Here is a 25,155-nt window from a genome sequence, read left to right as displayed (position 1 = left end):
TTCTTGATAAACCATTTTTTTACAGTAAATGTTTTTTTTAATAAGATTTCAAATTGTAATTTTTTAGAAAATGGATTATCTTTTTTAATTTTTATTAGAGAAACTATTATATTAATTCTGTGAAAGCCATTACATTTTCCATTTCTAACAAAATTTATTTATGGTATGTTTATAGCCGATTAACATGTCATTATTAAATGTGAATATATATATATATATATATATATATATATATATATATATAAAGAGAGAGAGAGAGAAATATGAAGTTCAACGGTTAACTCTAAAAATGAGAGGGAACCAAAGAACTGTTCATAAATTCATTTGATTTTTCGATTACATCCAAAATCTTACTGAAATCACAACCACCTCTGATTTCTACATAAACGAAAAACATACATTACGATTACAGTCAATATTCAAAGATTTGTGATGAAATTTGGTCAATTTATAGTAAATATGAAAAAAAAAACCAAAAAAAAAAGTAAATGTGTTTTTTTGGGGAGGTTTTGTTTTTATTTATTGGTTTTGATTAATTTTTGCAGGAAAGCATATCCATTGAAGAAGTTTTAGAGAATTTAAGATGCACGTGGTGGTGATGTTGTTAATGGCTAGCATTGAGAAGATAGATTTTCAAAAACTCCAGACATAGGTCGCGCCCTTTGTACCACTCGGTTTCGGATTTGCTTCTCTATTCGGGGCTGCAGCCCAATCTTCAGTGGTCATGAGGCTTAAGGCCTTGGGAAAGGAAGAATGGGTCCTTTTTCAGGTGTGGGTGTTATGGTCTAAGTGATCCAACTGCTCAACCATGCCTTCGGAGGTCAAGTGTATAATTGTAATTTGGTATTTCGGGTCTTTTATGGATTTCGGATTTTGTTCCGTGTGTACCGGGGGGGGGGGGGGGGGGGGGGGGGTTTAAGGCTTGGGTGTGTTGTTAGAATCGTTGGTCTTCGCGCCACCTTTCCGTGGATATAAGGTTCATTGGAAATGGACCAAAGACGAAGAAGTTAGAGCTAAGTGAAGTTCAAGGTTTTAGGGGTTCGATGAGTACGCGGAGCGTACATTGTGTACGCGGGGCGTAGAAGGATAAGTGGTCGTGGGTGGTTTGTGAGTATGCCCCCCGTACTAAGGGGTATGCGGGGCGTACTCACTTCAAAGCAAAACCCTAATTCTTGGGGTTCCTACCCTATATAAGCGACATTATACCATCCCTTTGGTCATTTTAGGTCAGCCTCCACCTCTTTTGGTACACATACAAACAAAGAGTGCCTTGGGTGAAGCTTGGAGCTTGAAAGAAGATTCTTAGTGGTTTGTGTAAGAAGAAGAAGGTGGTCTTCAAGTTTTGATCCAGGAAGGAGCTTTTGGATCATGCATTTAGTGCATCTTGGAGAGCTTTTGAAGGTAAAAAGTTTGCACCTTGACTATCCTCCTTGCATGTTTAGTTAGGGTTTTCTAGAGTCCACTTTTGAGTCCATAAATCATCTTTTGTGAGTTTAGGCAACTCCAAAGGTTAGGAAAGCTAGATCTGAGACTCTTGGACTTGGTTATTATATAAAAATGCGATCTTGATGTCTCCTATGGCTTCATGCATGAGTTAAGACCTTTGGAAAGGTCTTAATAAGGTCGATTGAGTTGTTGGGATGTTATATAGCATGCAAAGGCATAAATTTTCCAACTTTATGCCATAGGACCATTAAATCGACCAAGATCTGGAATTTAAGTAAAGGGCCTGCATGCATTAAGCACTTAATAGATTGTGTGCATGATCGTTTTGTACGTTGGGCGTACTATGTTGTACGTTGCGCGTACAACCCCTTTGTCCAGTACACTAAGCGTACAGAAGAGGTACGTTGGGGGTGTTGGATTAGTGTCTAAGTCCATACCTATTTTGGTATGTACTTGACCCGATGGTGCATTGTTCTTTTGGGTTGCCTTCACCAAAGCAATTTGATATGATGAATTATGGAGAGAGATGATTAATTATGATTTATTAATATATTACGAGAATAATATATTAAAGGAGAAATCATATTGTTTAATTAATATTAGTCAAGAATTAATTTTGTGGCTAAAAGATATTAATTAAATAAAGGAGACTAGAACTGTCAATTGTGTGATAGTTGAATATTGGGCTAATGGACTCCATAAAGGATGGAGTGGACGAATTCTATGGGGAAACCCATTAGAAATCGTCTAATGCCTCTAAGGAGGGAGTCCATGGGTTGCATAGGGCCTAAGCAGTCAAATTAGAGTTTCCTTATTAGATAACCCTAATAGCCTCACTATTTAAGGACCCCTAGGACACCAAAAACGTGGCTAACTGATTCCTTAGGGTTTCTACACGTTTTTGGGTGTCTCCTCTCTTATCATTCTTCATCCTCTTGCTCTTGGTGTTTGTGAGCCATTAGAGGAGTGACACTTGTGACCCTAAGCTTTCTAAAGCCATTACAAGGAGGATTTGAGATTGTTATTGCTACATAACAATCAAGGTAAGATCTAAAACCCTATTCTTATGTTAATATGATTAATTGTATGCTAGATCTAAGGTTTATTGCTTTGGATATTCAATTGCATGATCATTAGACAAACTAGATCCAAAAACTATTAGGGTTTGCATGTACACCATAGGAATGATGTTTTGCTCAAAACCCTTATGTGGTATCAGAGCCATGGCTGTTTGTTTGATGTATTTGATGCTATTGTGAATTATCCTTGCATAAAGATCGAAATTTAGGGTTTCTAGAGGCTGAACTCGCCGAGTCCATGCCTGACTCGACGAGTCAGCTGGTCAGAAAGAGGGAAAATCGGGATTTTGTGCTATTTTGGCTTAGGATTATTACCAAAAATGTTTTTGATGAATAAAATTCGATTTTTATTGATTTTGGGTGAATACCTTACCAAAATAGAAGATAATTACCAATTAATCAAATATCTGTTACCTTATATGATTAGATTTATTTATTTGAATTATTTGGTGAATTATCTTGCAAGAATTTGGACTAGGACAAATTAGATAACCACCAATCAATTGTTAATTGCCTTATTTGAATTTTGTGATTTAGAATATTCTTGACAAAGTTTGAAAAAGTTTCAAATTAATCCCTTTAGGTTTTATAGTTTAAATTTGAACTTAAAAGTTTTGTTTTTGAAATTTAAATAAGTTAAACCCTAATGTTTTGAAATGTTTCAAAACTTGCCCTCAAGTTTTGGAATTTAAAAGTTGATTAATAGTTTAATTTAGAAATGTTAAATTCTAAAACTTTAGTATTGTTTTGAAAAGTTCAAATCACACCCTTATGGTTTTATTAATTAATTAAGGTGTATAATTAAAGGAGATTTAATAAATCCATAAAGTTTAGGTTCACACTTAGTTAAATTAAAAGTGTAATTTATTAAATTAGACCACCTAGTATTTTAAAAGTGTAAAATACACCCTATACTATATATAACATTAAAAGTCTAACATTATATATATGTATGAGTAAAAGTCAGTCTTACCGTTAGTAGGCCTCATTCACGAAGCTGGTCTATAAGGGGTGTTTAAGTAAATTGCCTATAAAATGGCGATTGAATGGGTATCCACTCTTACCCACCGCACTCTTGACTAGTGGAGGGTCGTTAGCCGAACGGGTATGATAGGACAGAAACCTTCCATTATAAGTATAATGAAGTACAAAAGTAACTAAATGTTTTTACAAAATTCACAATCTTAGTTACTTTAGGCAAAAGTGAATTGATGCAATTCCATGAAATTACACTTTGTACCCTTGCGAAGACGTTAGTGGAGCGTGTGTGATTAACCGACACACTAAATGGTTCTAAGCAAAGGTAGCAAAGGGTGGCTCATTGTTTGTCATAGTTTGGTGGAGCGTGTGTGGTTAACCGACATATCAAATAGGTGACTGTAACATTTGGGGGCACCATGTAAGTTTGCATGGTTATTCACACCCTGTTTTGTGATCCTCGGCATCCCAGTCACAAATCGAGGGGCATATCGAGATTTAAACATGCCATTGAAAAGTTCAATGAATCTCATAATATCTATAAATTTTCAATAGATTTAAAACTTAAATTTCTTTTTCGTTTTTCATGGTGGAAATCAGTGAATCGACATTCACTTACCTTCAAATGTTCTGCAATTTGGGTTACGACATCCCTCTCCCAAGTTGCAGAGTATTGTGTTGGGTCCTAGCCTTAATATCTCATTTGGGTGATTTATTAAGAACTCAATCAATCAACTAACTTGAATTTTTCTCCCGTTTTGTAGATGTCAAAGTATGACAACTATGGTCTTCCCAAATCCCGTGGAACAAGCTTTTCACATGAAGATGATATTCCACGATTCGATCGAGGAACACGAGATCATGCTTCACTTCCTCCACCTCCTCTAATTATTCTCCCTAACCCACAAGTTCGAAGGCTTGAAAAGTTCAAGCTCGCTCAAGCCCTTTTGGCAAGTAAACATGGGAAACATGTGTGTACACGTCTTAGAGATAAAGTCACACATTGATAGGTTAAGGATGTTGGGTGTCGAGATTTCAGGTAAGTTGGCTATTGACTGGGTTCTTCAGTCGCTTCCTGAATCATATAGTGTGTTCATTAGAGAGTATTATATGATGGATCATGACGTGACCCTCATTGATTTGACCTGTTTGCTTATAGCTGTTAAATCAACAATGATTTGGCGAGCTGGTCGAGCAAATTTGTCTGGTGAATCAAACTCTCAAACTTCAATGGATATTGAAAATGGTGACATTGGAGATCCAGAAAAGGTAGATTCTGAGATAGTTCCTTGTGCCATTCCAAAAAAGAGTCCATTTGCTTCTATTGCCAAGATAAGGGGCATTGGAGACGAAGCTGCCCTATTTACCTAAGAGATCTAAGAGATGGGAGAGTCAAAACGTATGACTCTACTTTAGGTAAAATCCATTAACTAACTCTTTTAAGTTCTTATTCTAGATTCTTAATACATGATGTGATAAGATTACATTTGATGTTTTGTAGGATCGAAGAAAAGAGAGGAAGCTTAAGGGAAGGAGTGAGCGGAATCTAATCTTGAAGAAATGGATTTCGATCGCATTGCTTGAAGATTGGATTCTTAAGCTACTACTTGGAGTTAGAATAGATTGCTTAGGAATATGTAACAACATAGTTTTTCAGTTGAATTGCGTTGTAAGGACAAATTTTTCCGCAATAAAATAAATTTTGATTTTATTTATTTATTTATCCTTGCAATGACGTGTATGAAAAATTGATGTTTGTTTCTATTAGCAATAATGGATTTGATTCTTAATTATGTTATTTGTGGAAAGGTCAAGAATTTACCAAATAGGGAAAGTTTATCATCGCCCTAGTTTCAATTGGACAGAAACTTGGAATCATACAACTTGGCATGATGAATGTGAAATTTCATATTTGGAAATTAGACTAATTCGTTGACAAAGTGTCAAGTGAAGGACTAGGAGATCAAGTACACAAGGTTGTGTGTTGATCAAGTCCACCACAAGAGTGACAAAGATATTCATCATGATTTACTAAAGGTTTAGTAAATATGATTATACTTATAAGATTAAGTGTAATTCCGAGTTGATTGAAAGAGTTTAAATTAATAGCAGAACGAATAAGAAGAATCAAGTAGGCAGAAAGATAAAAGTTTCTCTATTCTAAGAAGAAGGGAGAGTACTTTTTATTATGTTTTATGATAAGTCTTAATGATTAAGAACCATATCTCAATTGATCCTCTAAAACGAGTCTTAGTGCAATTGTATGTCTGAGAAGAGGAATCAAGAATTGAAGAAATGGTTAAATCAAGAAGTCAATCATACTTCGTTCCAAAAACAAGTCTTAGAGTTAAGATTGTGAATTGAGTGACAAGTCTTAAGAAGGTTTATAACATTCATCAAATGTGGAATTTGAAAAGGTTTTCTTATTCTTGTACATTTGAAATTGGAAAGTTGTGATGTCTTGGATAAGACAAAGACCAACTAGGACCAATTATGTGAAGTGTTTTGATAAGAACTATACTAACTCTTGAATATTTGTTTTGTCAAGGAATGTTTCTTGACAAGAGAATCTTATATGTCAAGGAGTCAGTGGGAGTCTCAAAGGTCTTGAAAGGTTTCAAGAACAAATCAAGAATAAACCTTAACGATCATCACTAGCACACGACTTGAGGTTTACAACCTATTGTGTTGGCACTATTTTGTTTATGTGCTATTCCAATTGAGTTAATTATGCATGTGAGTTCTATGAGTTCTCATTTGAACGCGTAAAAGACAAGCACCTTGATCAATGAAAAGTACATTGATAGGAAAGGGTGAGCTGCTTAACTACTTGGAAGACATGGTAGACACTCGAGTTACCATAAGGCAAGAAATCAAGATTGAGAAAGTTCGGTCCATATGAGTTTGGATTTGTCGCAAACTTTGGTTTTGACAAATTCGCATGGATAGGAACACATACACCATTAAAATCTAAGTATCATAAGATTACCTCCTTCATGAAAATGATTGTGAGGAAATGCTTTCACTAAGAGAGATTTTAAGAAGATAGTGATTGTGAAAATTGTATTCTCGAATCCGATTATGGTAACGGTATCCCTTTCCATAATTCGAATTGTGAGATTTGACAATTAGTCTGAATTGTTTAGACACACATATGAGCTATCTAAAGCAAAGGTGTATAAGTTTAAGAAGCTTAGATAAAGGATTATCAAAGCATTAGGTATTAGAAATATGAACTTAAGAAATTCAATAGGTATTGTTTTCTGGAAGTTAAGTTGTTTTCTGAATACATGTCAAAGCTAGTGGGAGTATAAGTGTTATGCTTATATGATAATAATCATCATGATAGTGGGAGAATAAATGTTGTGCTTGTATGATTATTAAGGCAAGTATTATAAGTTAGCAATATTAATTATAGAAAACAAGAGTTATACTTTGCAAAGTCGTAAGGATTGAATAATTGTTTTGCTATAATTAAGGGAGAGAATATTATGCTTCATTTCAAATCTAAAGGATTAGGTTGTGGAATGTTAATAAATTTAGTCAAGGATACATAGCATGTAAGACATTATGCATCGTATCCCATACGCTTCGGGTAAAGGATCGATTGCAGATGCTATAAAATTTGACCATTCTAAAATTTTCCAAATGTCTAGCGCATTAAGAGGGAAAAAGGACAAGAATCGGTTTTTTGACTAAGATAATTAAACAACTATCAAAGGACGATCCAAAGCTCATTGCGGATTGGTTGCTTGTGAGTAGTTGGAAGTATGGTATTGGATGGACCATATCGACATTATTATGAATAGATAAGATTCTATTAAGAATGAATTGTCATATGGCAAATATAGAAATATTTCCATATTGGGAGTTGGATATTGAGAATCTATATCTAGATTAGAAACTTTTATGCAAGAAGGATGTTCAAAGGAATGTACTTTGAGTGAGAGACATGATATCTATAAAATTGTTTCTGATAGAGATTAGCCAAGTCTTGATGATTTTGAGCTATGACTTTACGAAAGAATCATTGCATAAAATGTTAGAATCTAGCATAAGTAACAAGAATTTTGATATTCTTATACTTATGATAAGGATTGGGAGTTGTGAAATGAGTATGATTGGAAATGTGTTCATTTGATCTATTTCACAAAGTAAGGGCCGTAGTTAAACATTGTGTGCATGCTGAGAGCATGGGACAAGTGTAGTAATAATTCAAGTAAGAAGTTGATTACCCGAAACAACAAATAATGAGTAATCAATATGGTGATTAAATAAAATGTTTTATTTATACCCAGAGTTTGGGGCCATATGGGATTAGTATTATTCTTGTGTTTCACTTTGCATTTTTTGACTTCCTGAATAATTAAATTGGTTCAAAACAATCAAATTATTCGAACAGACCACAGAGGCATATCCAAGGGCCGATTTAGGGTTCGTAAAGCGAACATATGTCATCGTTATAAATCTTGTGAGTTTTCTTTCTCTGGTTAATAGTTTTGTTTCTCTTCTCTCTCTTCTCTCTGCTGTTCTAGGTTAATTGTTTTGTTTCTCTACTAGCCTGCATTTCTTTCTCTGATTTGTTTCATTTTCAATATAAATTGATTCTCCATCATTCGATTTTGGTATCAATAAATCTCATATATGTTTAATATATCTCTTTGTTTTGAGCTAGGTATGTTTTATAAAGTTTGTTTGAAATCATTTACGCCTTCCATGTGTTCGACAAAATGCCCCAATCAATTATGCCTTTCACATATGTGAATCGATGTCAATTGTCAGGGATCAAAGAGCAGTATTTATGCGTTATTATGGAGGAGAATAAGAAATTTAGGGTATGTTTTTCAGAAATTAGTAGTATTTCACTATATCTTGTCACTCTTAGCTACCACTATTTATCAGTATTGGTCCTATTGTGTTAATATTGAAGTTGGGTGTGCTTTTATACTGCAGAAATCTGCTATAGTTGATGTTATATTCGTATGTTTGGCAAATATCTTGGTTCTTATTCAACAACGTGATGCCATGACTTTAAAGGGACTTAAAGTCATGTGATTTTCCTAAAATCCAAACACCTGAACCGGCTTTTTTGCACCTAATTTTGTTTGCATTTCAAACAACTACTTATGTTTTTCCAATTTCACAAAAAAATGGCATTACCTTTTTGCAAAATGACAAAATTATGTTATGTTCAAAAGGCTTCAAAAGGGAGTACATGAGGAACCTTCGGGCTTACTTAGAAGAACAGATGAACTTTAGGTCCATTGTTTTCAAGAAAAAAATTATTTTAACAATTATGATGATAATTATGGACTTATAATAATACTTGTAATTAAGATATATCTCTCTCTTGAAATGTTAATTGTGCATTGAAAATAAATAAACTAGGATTGTTGTGATTTTTTTTTCTGTTAATTTGCTTTCCTGTCGTGGCAGGTACTAATTACCAGATGAGCATGTTTAAAGGTGGATCAATATTATCTATATGTGTCATGATGATGATGATGATGATGACTGAGGGGTAAGGTAACTAAACTATATACTAGTGATATTAAGGTGCTGTTTGATTTTCTGAAGCAAAAATTCTTGAAGTCTGTGGACCACCTATGCAACCCTCTACAGTAAAAGAGGTGGACCAAACGGCTGCAGACTGTAATAAGAAGCGTGTTTGTTTTTTTAACATTTGCATACTGCTGCAAATATTAAAAAATTAAAATAAACTAATTTTATACATCAAAAATAGTTTTTTAATACGAAAAATTTAATAATGTATAACATCTCGGCAAGAATTAATGATATTTCAATAAAAAATAATGATATTTCAACAAAAAAGTAAATATATTTAGTAAAAAAAATAATGATATTTCATCAAGAATCTATCATTATTCAATATAAAAAACAAAAAAAATCAACAAGAATAAACAAAAAAAACGAAAAAAAAGTGAAATAAAATTTCAACAACATATAATAAAATTTTCAGCAAGAAAAAAAAAAGAAGAAGAGGTTGGAAGATGCAGTACAACTACTGCGCCAAACAGAGCACGCGCAAAGGTTTTTGACTCTGAAGACTTCTAAAAAACAAACAGTTGCGAGATGAAAAGTGTTGCGTGTGTGTTGCGCCACACAACAATAAGAGGTCTGAAGAGTTTTTTTTTTCCAAAAAAACAAACATCACCTAACTCTCTTGTTTCTGGCAAAGTCGTTGAAATCAATGAACAACTCAACATCTATTAAATTATTAGGTTGGCTGACATTTTACATCCAGACAATGGATTGGAGTGAAAAGGCATGTTCATCGATTCATGTATCATTCTAGAACCAAGCAGGAAGTATCAAGAGGCAACAATTGTACACTATGATGGAGAAATGAAACCATGGTTAGTATTGGATTTAAAAAATATATAAAATATATTAGATGAAACATTTCAAATACGATCACCCATATTTGCAACCGTGCAACATAGAATAGCTTCATATATTTTATATTGTAATTCACTTGTGATTCACATATGAATTACATGTGATTCACATGTAATTCACATATGAATTACATGCGATTCACATATAAATCAGATATAAATCACATGTGATCCACATGTAATTCACATATCACATATGAATCACATGTAAATCACATATGAATCACATGTAATTCACATGTAAATTACATATGAATTACATGTAATTCACATGTAAATCACATATGATTTACATGTGATTCACATGTAAATCACATATGTATTTTTGTGAGTGTTTTTGCATCAATCAATTTCTTTTTAATTTTCTTGTAGATTTGGGAGAAATTGTGATGAACATTGAAGAGATGAAAAATGATAAATTGAAGAAAATATGGAAATATTGACATGAAGACATGAAACGCTTTGAAATTTGTAGCATTTTTTGTTTTTTATATTTTATTTTGTATCGAATAAAATATTTATTCTATTGTTTTTATAGATTAGTAAATAAAAATGTGTCTTTTGTTTGATATACTTACGAATATTATAGTATAAGAAATATGTATACATTCACTTGAAAAAATATGCTTATATGCTCCTAAAAGCTTGATTTTTTTGGTTAAAAAAGTTACAGTTTTTTTTTTTTTTTTTTTTTTTTTTTTTTTTTTTTTAATTTACTAAGTTTATAAAATTTACTGTTTTTTTTTAAAAAATGCAATTTTTGAAAAAAAAATGTTTTTTTTCAACTTTTTAAAAAAAAATTATGTTTTTTGAAAAAATTTAAAAAATCTGCAATTTAAAAAAATCCAAAAATTGTTATTTTTATAAAAAATTCCAAAATTTTGATTTATAATGTTAATTTGAGAGTTTTTTTATTAATACTTCTAATAATACAGAAAGTTACATGAGATTGGTAAGAAGACGATCATACTCTTAAGGTGTTAATTTTAATCTGACGCTCTACCTTTAGTTCTTGGGTTGTCGGGAAACTATGAGTTCTCAACGGATCTCACCCATATATATATATATATATATATATATATATATATATATATATATATATATATATATATATATATATATATATATATATATATATATATATATATATATATATATACACGGTGAATGCCCGCGCGTTGCGCAGAAACACCTATATAATTGAAGTCTTTACAAATATATGATTTTTTAAATGTAACAAAAACGTTGTTGTTAAATTTGATATAATAATTTGTATATACTAAATTGATATAATATATTGTTTATTTTGAATTATATGATAATATATATATTTATTATAACTTTATAATCTCAATCGTTTGAATGACTTCTACCCGCAAGTTACATATGAATAAAATTAAATATAATATATGATTTGATGTTATTTATAGTTGTTTTTATCGTTAATTAATTTTTTAAAATTTATTTGCTTAATGTTTTAATTTCTATCATTATAATTATTTAAAACATCAAACATTGTTTTTTTTATTTTAAAGCTAACAATATAATCATTTATATAGAGTTGTTTTTAACTATTGTTATTGTAAGTTATTTTAAGCTACTTATTTGAAAACTTTTAACGATTATAAAAATATATTTAAGAAATATTTTAGTTAAATTGAGATTACAATTTAGTTTTTTCTTTTATCACTATAATTATCACTTTTAACTATTTACAAAATATTCTTTAGTTTTTTTAAATGGAACTGAAATTTATATTTGAGTTGACATTATAATGCGCAAAAACACCTATATAGTTGAAGTCTTTACGAATATATATTTTTTAAAATATAACACTAACGTTGTTGTTAAATTTGATATAATAATTTGTATATTAATTTGATATAATATATTGATTATTTTCAATTATATGATAATATATAAATCTATTATAACGTCATAATCTCAATCGTTTGAATGACTTTTACTCGCGAGTTACACATCAATAAAATTAAATATTATATATGGTTTAATATTATTTATAGTTGTTATTTTTAACTAATTTTTTAAAATTTATTTGCTTAATGTTGTAATTTCTATCATTATAATTATTTTTTGATTTTAAAGGTAACAATATAATCATTTATATAGAGTTATTTTTAACTATTGTTATTATAAGTTATTTTAAGCTACTTATTTGAGAATTTTTAACGATTATATAAATATATTTAGGAAATATTTTAGTTAAACTGATATTACAATTTAGTTTTTGCATTTATCACTATAATTTATCACTTTTAAATATTTATAAAATATTATTTGGTTTTTTTAGTATAACTGAAATTTTTATTTAAGTTGACACTGTAATGTTATATTTAAATTAACAATTTAAGTATTTTGTCCAAACTGTTCAAAAATTGTAGCTTTAAACTGATAATGGTTAAATGCAACAACATTTTAAATCTAATAAATTAAGTATAATATGTTAAAATTTAAAGACATAACTTTATAAATAGAAGTAAAAATATTATTTTAAAACTGAATTTTAGTCTATTTATAATTACACTTTACGTTTGATATTTATTTTACCTTATTAACCAACTTACAATCATTAGTAGAAAGACACTACAATTTATAATTTTTAACTATTTATAAAATAATCTTTGGGTTGTTTAAGTTAAATAAAATTTATATTTAAGTTGAGCCTATAATGTTATATTTTAATTAATAATTTAAGTATTTTATACAAATTGTTCAAAAATTATACCTTTAAAATGATAATGGTTTACATCCAACAATATATTAAAACTAATAAATTAAGTATAATATGTTAAAAGTTAAAAAAAACATAATTTTATAAGTAGAATTAAAGATATTATTTTAATATTGAAATTTAGTTTATATATGAATACACTTTAGATTTGATATTTATTTAACCTAATTACCAAATTATAATTATTATTATAAAGAAATTGAAAAGTCATGGGAGTTTCAAATGAATGTGGTGAAAGGAAAAAAGAATGGGGTTTCAAATGCATGAGATTCAAGAAAAAATGCTAGCTTTATAAGTATGTATGATATATATATATATATATATATATATATATATATATATATATATATATATATATATATATATATATATATATATATTCCGAAAGAGAGAGAAAGAGAAATTGACTTATATTTTACAAGACCAATGTGTGTAAATACTTTAAATTTTATACAAATAAAATGGGCTTATTATTTAAATTTTATTGCCCCAACAATTAAGAATCATTTTAAGATTAAGAAGCAAAAAATAAGATGTATACAAACACTCTAAATCTAATTTTTAAGAGGTTGTCTTTTAAATTTTCAATTAAGAGGCTACCAAACAGCCCATAAGTCTTTTTCGAATTTGAAATGATATGATGATGCAGTCGGTCGTCACTTCGTGGAACCTCAAATGATCAAATTATTCCCTTTCTATTGGCCTCATCGTCTTTCTAAACGCACTTTTTTTTTCTTTTTTTTTTTAATGTTATTAGTGTTGTAAACCTAATTTATGAGAGGATGTAAAATTGAAGTTTTTGATGAAAAGGGTGTTTTTGACAAAATTGTTTATTAAATGGGCATAGTTTTAAACTTATTTAACAAATGGGGTGATTTAGCAATTTAGTCAAAAGAAAAAGAAAATACCGTGCCCTAACTCTATTCTTACCGAGCGACGAACGCACGCCTCACCAACGTACGCCACACCATCGTCTGCCATCTCCGGCCATACCTCCATCCGGCGACTCCACCTCCGACCACACCAGACGGGGGAGACTCCACCTCCGTCCCTACCTCCAGCCGGCGTTCCTTCTCAGGTTCGATTTTTGAACTTTCATCTTCGATTTCTACCTTTATTAGGTTTATTGATTAAGTTTTTTAAACTCAAAGCGCCTGATTCTTTGTCCGTACATAAACTTCCCACAGTTTGGATTTATTTATTGCACCTGGTATTACATTAACTACGAGCCTGCTAATGGAGAAGTAAAGGCAATAGCATGTTCTTGAATTGCTGTTTTGTGTGCATAGCCATTCATAGTATTCCCTGTTCTCAAAGATTCAGAGTAAATTTAACACATGATATGAGTTGCCCATTCAATAGTTTTGCATTCCATATAATGAATGTTTTCATTGCTTTAGTGATAAGTACTTCATTCAACAAACAGCCCTCTGTCTCCATGTAGAAATGTTCATCGATTTCGAATTTTTGAACTTGATTATGTTAGGTTTCTGATTGCTTCAGCATACCAGGTTATTTTCATCTTCTGTTTCTGTTTTCTGAAAATCATACACATTGATGGTCTATTTGATCATATGGTGAAATCATAGTGAAGGAATAGCTTATGTGAAAATTGAGTTTTTCATGATGTTTGTAGGTTGCTTTTTGTATTTCTTCCTATTGAGAGTTTGAAGCTCCACTTATAATACATGTTGCTATGTGTTAAATTTTATTTAATTGGTTACATGAAATGATAAGCCTTGACTGAGCTGTCTGTTTGCTCTTCGCTACATGAAGTGAAAATTAAGGGTATGTTTGGTTGGATGGAATGGAATAATGAAGGAATGGAGTTGGATGATTTGGAATGACAAAGGAATGGATTGGACAAGTTAATTGAATAAGAAAGGTATAAGAATGAGTCATTACCTTTAACTCTACTTTATACATTATATATAATGAATTTCCTGTTTACATAAAAAAATATGGAATACATTCCCTTATTCCATTCCATTCATTCCCTTATTCCATCATACCAAACACTACCTAAGAAGATGGAATACGTTCGGTTACTCCCTCCATATTTTCAAGAATTGTAAACCAATCCATCAATGACAGTGTTTATTAATTATCATAGTTAGAAATTGTTGATTTTGATAATAATTAAAAAAAAAAAAAAAAAAAAAAAATTCCATTCTTGTAGTGACACTTTTTATACAACTATTTGCCTAATTAAACTTCACAATTTTATGTAACAGGTGTAAAATATGTTCCAATTAAGCCAATTGGAGCATACATTGCGACTGAAACCTGATCTTTTGAGCCTTCCTATCAATGAAGCTATTAAGGGAGAGCTCGAGGCTCTTTTCTTAGATAAGGTCTTTAAATATATTATTTTCTTTTTTTTGTTTATGCCTGTTTTATATTATATCCTAACAGATACTAAAAACAAACAATTTTTAAATGTTAACAGATAATCAAAGATTTGGGACTTTGCATATCTGTTTATGATATCCAGTCAATCGATGGTGGTTTTATCTTTGCCAATGAGGGTGCTCCAACCTACACAGTATGTCTTAACTTTAAACTTCTATCTCTTAATATTTCTGATTATAAAATAATATTTTAATATTATTGACCTTTTTTTGGCAGGTGAAATTCAGGCTGATAATCTTTCAACCCTTTGTAGGAGAAATTATATCTGCAAAACTTAAAGAATCTAACGCTGATGGTATACGCTGTAAGTTTCTTTATATAAATATACTATAAAAAATAATAATAATCATGTTTATGTGATAATATGATAATTCCAAATTGCAGTATCAGTTGGATTTTTTGATGATATATACATACCAGCGTTCCTACTGCCAAGTCCTATCAGTGCTGAACCTGACTCAGAAAACAAGTGAGTTGTCAATTTTAAAATTTTAAAATTTTCAATTATGTGATTTAGGGTTAATTTGTGTCTACCTTTTTATCATTAGGAACCAAGTTAAATGGATATGGAAATATGATGGTGCTGAATATCTTATAGATGGATATGATGAGGTTCAGTATCTTTTAACCAAGTTCAAGAAGTCATTTCATTGTATACTTTTGAGAGCTTACAATTAATTTATAAAATATTTGTTGTTTTATTGCAGATTAGGTTTCGAGTTCATAAGGTTAAGTTTCCTGAAATCCCAAAAGAGCAAAAAGATTCAAAGCCATTTGCACCTATGGTGGTCATTGTAAGTTGCTAAAATATTTGTTCAAGTTTCCATATTCCAAAATTAAAATTTTAAAATTGAATAAATATTGTTGTATTAATTGCAGGGGTCGCTTGTGTGTGAAGCGGGTTTGGGGCCCATTTCGTGGTGGGTCTAGTTGAAATTTCGTCTGTTTTCTGAATGAATATACGGGGCTTAATTAGTACAGAAATTGTCAAACTACTGTTGACTCTTAGCTTAAAAACACACATATATATATATATTTTTCAATTTTAATTTCCCATTTTAAGAGCATTTGGGACATATGAGACTTAAATCAATTAATTAGTAATGATTACCTGAAAATTGTTGTTTGATTTATGCATGAGGTTTAGGTATCATTTCCAAAGTTGATGTTTGGTTTGTTATCATTGGATGTAAGAATGTAGTAAAGTCTTGTATTTAAAATTAAGACCGATTGGTATGGCTCAAAAAACGACATGGAGAGCCGATGTTGCATTATTGTCCTTTTGTTTAAGTCTTTTTGAGGTTCAAAATGCATTTTCAAACACCCTCTTAGATAATTGATTAGAAAGACGAACTAAACCAACTAATAATGTCGTTACTTGTTTGCTTGAGCTTAAGTGGAAAATAGTTTTCTTCTTGTGCCCGAATATCCAAATGGCTCTAAATACTTTTAAATAAATGTTATTTAGTCTTAAATTTCTTTAATAAATTTTATTCAACTTGAGAAGGTTATTATGAAATTTTTAACTAATAGAAAGATAACACTTTTCTTGGTTCGTATAATAATTAATCGATGCTGACAATTCAGTGGAAATTAGGAAAAACATGTATGATGAGGGTAGCGTAGGAGGAGATGCATGTGGATGTGGATGCAAAGCATATCGAGAAATTGTCACAGACACATTATTTTTTTGCGGTCATAAAACCTCCTCTAATTGTAATAGTATCTTCAAGATGGTCTCATTCGGCAACAGGCATGCTAATCTCCACATCTACACCATTCTTCATACCATCTTTTACTTCATAGTTGTAGTTAGAGATGGGTGTATGCCAGCTTACACACTTTCACATCCTCCGAAGTACCATCTCAAAATAAGTGTTTATCAATACATCATGTTCATCCATCACTGTCATGTACATAACATCAAGAAGACTATTAAGGGTCATTATGTTGAAACAAATGTTAGAGAAAATGTCATTGCCCATTTTTCATAACCAATCAAGCATGTCACATTTGCAGTGTTGCATGTTTTACTCTAGCTAACTTTTTTTTTTTTTTTTCAAAATCAGATATTCTATACGATTTACATGTCTACAAAATAAAACTTCAAATGGTCGAGTTTCTCTAGTCCTAGATCACAATTTGAAAATCAAATTCCGATAACAATACACATGATATGAATATTAGAAGACATGTTAAGTGTAATGTTAGCATAATCCGTCATGATAGTCATGATATGAAGGCTACACCCCTAACGTCCCTAAGACATTCCTTTCGTCTAAAAAAAACTAGAATCGCGATTTGACACTCTGTCGCTTGCCAAAACTGTAGGCTAAGGGAAGAGTCTGATAGCTTCCATCTATGACAACCGCTAAGAACATTGTGCATAAATAGTCCATTTTTAGAAGAGCATTGTCTACGAAGATTACCGGTAGCATGAAGTTAAAAAAAATGGCGGAATCTACAAATTATCGAACTGTCAATCATAACAATATTAATGAAATTGCATTTGCAAGAAAACGAGTGTTGTATTACGAACAAAGGCGGCTCAACTAGCTTAGGGGCTCTAAGCAAACAAAAAAATTGGGGCCTTTCGATTTTATAACTTAAACCAAATAAAATGAATGAAAAGTAAGTAAACAGATTAAAACCTAAGACCCTTAGTATGATAAACTACTGCTTTTACCATCAGGTCAAGCTCCAACTTGTCTTTATAACCCAAAAAAAAAAAAAAAAATATATATATATATATATATATATATATATATATATATATATATATATATATATATATATATATATATATATATACATATATAATTAACAGAATAAGCTTTAAGATTGGGAACCCTTTAAAATTGGGGGACATAAGTCTTTGCTTAATTTTGCAAAGGATAGAACCGAAATGTATTTTACCTCACATCCCATGAGAAAAACAAAAACTCAAAATGGTGGTTCACATTTTTTGATGTGGGTAACATTTCCCGGATCGATTATTTCAAGATTATGTAAGCTAAGATGAAGATCGACAAAGTTTTCTTCATACACTCGGTTAGATGAACTCATTTTTAGAAATGTTTTCAAGTTGTGAATACGAAGAAAAAAAATTGTAACAATACACATTTCTCAAATGATGAATATGAAAACCAATCCGGAATGTGTATCTGAAACATACAAGATGCATTTCGAAATATTCTTTCTTTTTGTCATCTCAGATTCCAGGATATCTTTATGTCATATCTTACCAACCTAACGGTCACTCTCCAGTAGAAATTGTTAGTCTTGAACATGGTGTTCAAGACATAGTTATCCGTTCGCAAAACAGAGAAAGGTTGGGTCACTTTTGCTAAGAACATTTTTCATAATGGTTAGTTTTGTTAATACCCCTATTACGGAAATACTCGTTGATCTCAAGTTCTCAACATATAAAACTCATGGTGCTCTTTCTTCTCTCGCTCTCAGCCTAAAAGAGATTTCAATCCTCATAATTTCCCTCTTAAAATATTTTTCTGTGAAAATCTGATAGCTTTCTCTTATTATCCCCGACTCCCCATCAATTTTCACCAATAATCATGCTTCAAGCCGTGAGACGTTGTACCAATCTTAGAGAATTTAGAAGTTGCAACGACAAATGAATGATTTCAGATCCACAAAATCTCAACTCAACTCTCAAGGGTGTCTCTTTCGTCTCGTATATCTTTGTCTCTCATGAGCTCACCAGAATTTGGAAGTCTCATCATCTCAACCGCTCTCCGTTAAATGTTCATTAGAGTAATTTGTGTCAGTTTGTTTGAATATATAAATGGTTTTTGCATCGCTCTCATAATAGAAAAAAAAAGTTGTTAATAGGGTTAGAGTGTTAAAAAGTTTATGGCAGATTGTTTAAGGTGGATAACTACTAATTCATTCACATAAACTCAAAACTGAAGCAGTAAAAGTGGATTGTTGACATGAAAAAGAGTGAATAAACAATGTCTTTTTATACAACACAGTAGATTCCAGTTCCAATTCGTGGTAAAGCAAACAGAACAGAAATTGAAGCTGAATTAACTGATATGGGCCAGATTTCTTTACATAAACCCATCAAAAAGCAGCTTTCAACTTGACCACTTTTCTGGCTTAGAGATCGAACTGTTGAAGCAATTCAATGCAGAAAAGCATAAACAGCAGTTGAAATATAAACCAAAAGAGCAGAAGTGACCAGTACAATCATGGAAGCAACTGCATTAACAGTGGATCGACTCCCACAAGACAACATCCCCAGTCGAATCTCGATCACATTCACCATCGATAGCATCAAGAACAAACACCCCATCACTGATCCAACAGCCGATCCAAGCATCCCAAACCTCAACGCTTTCAGATTAATGTGTGCTCTAAACGCCTCATCAGCATCCTTGCTATTCAGCAGATTGATGGCGAGTTTAAGACCTTGAGCGACGAGAGACGAGAAGAGGAAGAAACTAAACGATACAACCTCGAATACCAGAAGCTTCTTGGCGACGGAGATGTCGGCGTCGCAGGCGGATCGGTTCTCAAGGCTGCGTTGGCCGGGAGTGGTGAGAGAAAGTCCGACGAACACTGCGATTGTGAACAGAGAGTTCACGTTTACGAGCCCATCGAGTGCGGTTACGTGAATGCTCGTTGTTGATGTTGATCGTGAAGATGATGATGAGATCCTCGTACCGGTTTGTTGATCGTAGAGATCTTTTGTGTGGCCATCAAATCTGAAAACGAATTGAAACAAATTAACACTAAAACAATCGAAATACGAGTAATTGAGATAGAAATAGAGAAAGAGGGAGATAAAAAAGCTTACTCTGCCATGGATGAAAGCTTGAAAGCTCCGATTCATTGAAGGAGGGGTTGCTTTTGGGGTTTTGTGGGTAGAAGAAGTTATCCTGGAGTGCAAGTTTAGGCAACTAAAGACAATTATTGGGGTTCGTTTGATTAAAACAGAACTTGTGGGTATGTTGTGCAAACATTCTAAAGTTTGATTATAAAACTTGTTATTACGAATGTTTTAAAACCCGGGTTTTTAGTTGACCCGGTGTGACGACCGGTTCACGGGTCAACCGGTTCAATCGGTTGAACCGCCGGATCAACCCGGTTTATGGCATTTTTCTATTTTCATATATTTTTGCTTTCAGGCATACTACATAGACATATAATACCAATAATTTGATGTCAAGAAAGTTTAATCTAAACACAACAAACAACGAAATAGAGTATTAATAACATGTTATAGATCAATCTAAACACAACAAACAACCACATAAAGTATAAATAATAAAAGAAAACATAGTTGTAGACAAATCCAAACACGTTACGACCAAACCAAATCATGGATCTTGAGAAATTGGAGTATTATAAGCATCGATCTCGCGGTTACTTAGCAACTGAAATTCACTATCAACTTTATGATCAACATGGTCACCTTGTGATTCAGAAGCCGGTTCATGCTCTTGCTCATCAAGCATATTTTCCAAATCATCATAATTAAGTTCTCCTTCCCGCTCTTCTTCAACCACCCAAAATTCCGTCTTATCAATATTTTCATAGTCAACAAGATCGTAAGACCTCATATCAACCTTCAATCTACAAAAACATTCAAAAAAATCTCTAATATAACTTGGTCATTTTATAGCATAGTATATCTTAGCAAAATACCATACCTATTTTGTAAACGCAAGTTGTAATGAACAAATACAAGATCATTTAGCCTTTGATGTTCCAATCTATTCCTCCGTTTCGTGTGAATCCTTTCAAATACACTCCAATTACATTCGCAACCGGAAGAAGATGCCGTTTGACTTAATATTCTAATAGCAAACTTTTGCAAAACCGGAATATCTCCACCAAATAACTTCCACCACTCATCTACAAAAGATATAGTTAGAAAAATATATATATATTAGAAAATACAATATTTTATATATAATAATGACACATTAAATTTAAATCATACCTGGACGAGTAAGATTACGAGAAGCAACGGCACTAGATCTACCAAAGGTACCTTCAGCATCACGAAACCTGCCTAAATTCAATGTAATATTTAACACATCATTACCTTTAAAAGTCTTCTCAACCATTTCAAGAACGCCTTGAAACACCTCATTCTTCTTACAAAGATTTGCATGATCATATTGAAAAACGGGATTCAACCAATAAGCTGCACAATAAATACTTTTTTCTTAATATCCTATCCCATCGACTATCAATTATGTTAGTGTAAGGCCTATATAATTCCTTCTTCTTCTTAAACAATTCCTTAATCCCTCTTCTTGCCCGACGCATCCCCTCTTAAGCATAACCAATTGTAGGTTTTTCATCCGAATCACACAACCGCAAAAGCTTTAACAAATGAGTCATTACTTTCACTGTAATCAAACAATTCTTCCAAAAGATTTCATTCTTTAACATCCCGAGTTCAGGAGTGCAAGTTCAGGGTTCAAAGTGTAAATGTGAAAGGGCAACTCGGCGAGTCCATGGGTGGACTTGGCGAGTAGGGTCGCGACTCTGGTCACGTGTTAAGTGGCCAACTCGGCGAGTCGGCGGCTGGACTCGACGAGTTAGTGCTGAGTGGAGAAAACCCTAATTTCGGAGGGTGGGCCCTATTTAAAGGACATTATACCCTCTCCCCAGCCTCTTTACCCTCTCTTGAAGTCCAGAAAAACCCTAAGGCGCGTTTGTGCGTGGTTTAAGAGCTTTTGAACCTTAGAGAAGAGATTTTGGAAAGCTAAGAGGCTTGGAGCAAGGGGCTTTGCAAGGATTTGGATTTCTCTTCTGTTGGAGCTTTCCTTTGAGGTATTATTTCGTTGCTTGGGCTATTATTCATTATTTTGGAGTTTTTGGAAAAGATAGCATGTGGTGTTTTGAGTTTGGAGGTTAGATCTGAGGTTGCTACCTCAGATCTGGAATGGAGAAGGTCTAGAGTGCATTAAAGTACCTGTTCCTGAGTGATTGGTGAAGCCATCTTGTCCCAAACCCTAACCCTAGAGTGTCTTATGCTTAGATCTCTTTGGATTCACGTAAAGTTTGCCACTTTACGTGATGGATGGGTTGTAGTAGGGTAGATATGTGGGTTGGATCATTTGCATGGCCTGGAAAGCTTATGTATGGATTAAGATCTAGAGGTACTCGGCGAGTCACATAGGTGTACTTGGCGAGTTGCTTGAAGATGGGCAGGAACTCGGCGAGTTGGAAGAACAACTCGGCGAGTTGGTTGAAGATAGCCTTGGACTCGGCGAGTCTGTTCTTGGACTCGGCGAGTCTGGTCGTAAGGTCCTAACCTTCTTCTGGTTGAGCCGTGAATCGGTGAGTCAAGGGAGGACTCGGTGAGTTGAGTGCGAGGGGACTCAGAGTTGTGGGACTCGGCGAGTCTCGAGGTGACTCAGCGAGTTGATTCGCGGATTGGGGAAGTTCTGAGCATGGGGACTCGACGAGTCATCGGGTTGACTCGGCAAGTAGAGTCAGTCAGGAGATTGAATTTGACCAAGGGTTGACCAGTTGACTTCCAGGGGCATTTTGGTAATTGTTGGCTTTTGTTTTGAGTTCAGTGTTGGTGTTGGCTAGTGGTGGAGATCGTGTCAGTGGTCGGGACATCTTAGTCTTATCTTTTCAATCGGCAGTTGCGAGGTGAGTTATCCTCACTATATCGACAGGGTCTACGGCACCAAGGCCGGCCCTTTATCGGATTGTGATCCGGGTATTGTTGTTATGTTATTTGCTTTGTTATGTTACATCCTGGTAGTTAGGATGGTTTATGCTAGTGACCGGTTAGGTCGGTATCCTGGTTAGGATGATGTTATGCTATGTGATCTGCTAGATCGGTTTGATTAGATGTGAATTGTTATATGATTAAATGTTTATGTGCACATGGTTGTTGGACTGGAGTTGGGTTGAGGCGGGTCCTGCTTTGTGCTGTAGGCCAGCATACCCAGGGCGGACCGGTTATCCCGAAGGCCCAGCGAGCGGTCCGGATAGGCTGTAGGCTCCAAGAGGGCAGACCAGACGTGCCGAGGCTCGGAGAGTGGACCTGGCCGACTGAAGGCCCAGTGCGGGCGGACCAGTCATACTGTAGACTCAGAGAGTGGACCAGGTGGATTGAAGGCCCGGTGCGGGCGGACCAATCACACTGTAGAATTGATGTATATGGTTAGACTCGGAGGGTGGACCAGGTGGACTGAAGGCCGGTGCGACGGACCAGTCACACAGTAGACCCGAAGTGCATGACTGTTATGTGTTCTGTTATGTTATGGCATGTTGTGCGTGTATGGTATATGTGGTTGGTATTTTGGGGGTATCTCACTAAGCTTTCGGGCTTACAGTTGTGGTTTAATGTTTTTCAGGTTCTTCAGGAGACCGTGGCAAGGCAAAGGCGTGATCGTACCGCTCCTCATGATTATGTTTTATGATGTGGTTCTGGGAAGACTCTGATAATAATTGTATTGAAAACTTTTTGTAATAACTTAATGAAACGGGGTTGTTTTTGAAAAGTTTAAATTGGTTGAAATTTTTAGAGCGTTACAAGTTGGTATCAGAGCCTTGGTTTGAGTGAATTGGAGGAACATTCGTGTGAATCCAGTCTCAAATCAAGGGGAGTTTTCAAAAGAGAATTTAAAATGGTTTTCAAAATGAGTAAAGGAGGACGCGGAGGTATGATCAGCCGGAGCTAGTAAGTAACCCCAAAATACCATACATGATATCGTTTTTGAGCTATGATAGAACAGCATGCTAGTACTAGGCTAGGGATCTTCAGGATTTCATGTTAATGTTGCCTAATTTATGATGCCTGCTAGCCTAGGGTCTCTCCGTGTGAGATTTCCAGTGTTCCTCTAGGAGTGAGGGTTGAGTGCTTGTTATGTATGTTCTTCACTAGGGTGTTATGGTGATAATTGATATAAATATGGGTAGGTGTGGAAGGTAGTATGGGCCCGTACTACTGAAAGCACAGGACCCATACGCGTATCAAAGAAGCCACAACCTCTAGGGATGGGTTGGGGGTTGGTTCCCGGGTTTGTGGGAAGTATCTGAGATCTTGCGGTGTTTTTCAGTATGGTGGTTACGAGGCATGCTGGGAGCGGATCCGGGTCAAGATCGGGAGCAGGAGAGGACGGTCAGGGTGGGTCAGTACCGCCCGAGGTTATTGATCAGATGAGCACAGGCGAGTTGGATGCTTGGATTCGTGAGATCCTGCATGATGAAGTTGCTGTATTGTTCCGAACCGAGTTGCCGGAGCTATTTGGGTCGATCAAGACCGCCATGGTTGAGTACTTTGATGAGCGCTATGCGGCTCTCACAGAGACGGCTGCCGCGGCGGCTAAAGCGGCTGTAGCAACGATAGGAGGAGGAGACGCTCGAGGTTTTCAGTATCGGGACTTCGATAATATGAAGCCCCCTACCTTCGATGGAGTTCAGGACCCGATTGTTTCTATGAGATGGTTGTCGGACATGGAGGGGTGTTTCTTCACGTGTTCATGTCCTGCTGATCAGAGGGTGAGGTGTGCTCTGAACCTGTTGAGGCTCGGGGCGAAGAATTAGTGGAGATTGACCACGGGGTCATATTCGGATGCGTAGAGGGCTACGGTTTCTTGGGATCAGTTCCGGGAGATGTTTAGCACTCGTTATGTTCCATATGTTGAGAGAGAGAGGTTGGCTCAGGAGTTCCTGGAGCTGAAGCAGGATTCGGAGTCGGTGACGGAGAGTACCAGGATGTTCACTGAGAGGGCGATGTTTTGCCCCGAGTTCACTTCGGAGCAGGCTCAGATGTCCCGATATCTGAGTATGATCAAGAGGGATATCAGGCAGTTTATGTCTACGCAGAGGTGCGAGACCTTGTTAGAGTTGCAGGAGGCCGCCAGGCGGCGTGAGTTGGAGATTGAGTTGCAGTTGCGAGAGCAGAGGCAGGCTCCGGTGCAGTCGCAACCGGCGCCGAAACGGTCCAAGACCGTTGATTCTAGATTGGGAGATCAGAGCAGCCACACTTATAGGAAGTGTGGTAAGGGTCACACCGGAGTTTGTAGGTCCGGTGGTGCATGCCGCAAGTGCGGAAAGGAGGGGCACT

At 34.1% G+C, this 25,155-nt stretch overlaps 2 protein-coding genes across 4 annotated transcripts; one reads left to right on the top strand and one right to left on the bottom strand.

Annotated features, from left to right (window-relative positions):
- Positions 1–13,422: 13,422 nt before the first annotated feature.
- On the top strand, positions 13,423–16,204 carry LOC111891592 (uncharacterized). 3 transcript variants are annotated; one of them, XM_023887651.3, is made up of 9 exons: positions 13,426–13,752; positions 14,451–14,559; positions 14,909–15,028; positions 15,124–15,219; positions 15,303–15,390; positions 15,471–15,555; positions 15,635–15,698; positions 15,794–15,880; positions 15,966–16,204. In XM_023887651.3, the coding sequence occupies exons 3-9, from the start codon at positions 14,918–14,920 to the stop codon at positions 16,014–16,016; spliced, it is 582 nt and encodes a 193-aa protein (XP_023743419.1). In that variant the 5' UTR covers positions 13,426–13,752; positions 14,451–14,559; positions 14,909–14,917; the 3' UTR covers positions 16,017–16,204. The 3 variants fall into 3 exon arrangements, with proteins under 3 accessions (XP_023743420.1, XP_023743419.1, XP_023743418.1); XM_023887652.3 differs by lacking the exon at positions 14,451–14,559 and having other exon boundaries at positions 13,423–13,752; positions 15,303–15,381; XM_023887650.3 differs by lacking the exon at positions 14,451–14,559 and having other exon boundaries at positions 13,428–13,752.
- Positions 16,205–19,010: 2,806 nt separating this feature from the next.
- Positions 19,011–20,059, bottom strand: LOC111891586 (uncharacterized). The gene is made up of 2 exons (XM_023887642.2): positions 19,906–20,059; positions 19,011–19,813 (listed from the first exon to the last, which is right to left on the bottom strand). The coding sequence occupies exons 1-2, from the start codon at positions 19,911–19,913 to the stop codon at positions 19,231–19,233; spliced, it is 591 nt and encodes a 196-aa protein (XP_023743410.1). The 5' UTR covers positions 19,914–20,059; the 3' UTR covers positions 19,011–19,230.
- Positions 20,060–25,155: the final 5,096 nt, after the last annotated feature.

The sequence above is a fragment of the Lactuca sativa genome, chromosome 5, assembly GCF_002870075.4.
Source record: "Lactuca sativa cultivar Salinas chromosome 5, Lsat_Salinas_v11, whole genome shotgun sequence".
NCBI lineage: Eukaryota > Viridiplantae > Streptophyta > Magnoliopsida > Asterales > Asteraceae > Lactuca > Lactuca sativa.
The sequence above is the reverse complement of the archived record's forward strand: the minus strand, read 5'-3'. Positions and strand labels throughout refer to the sequence as shown.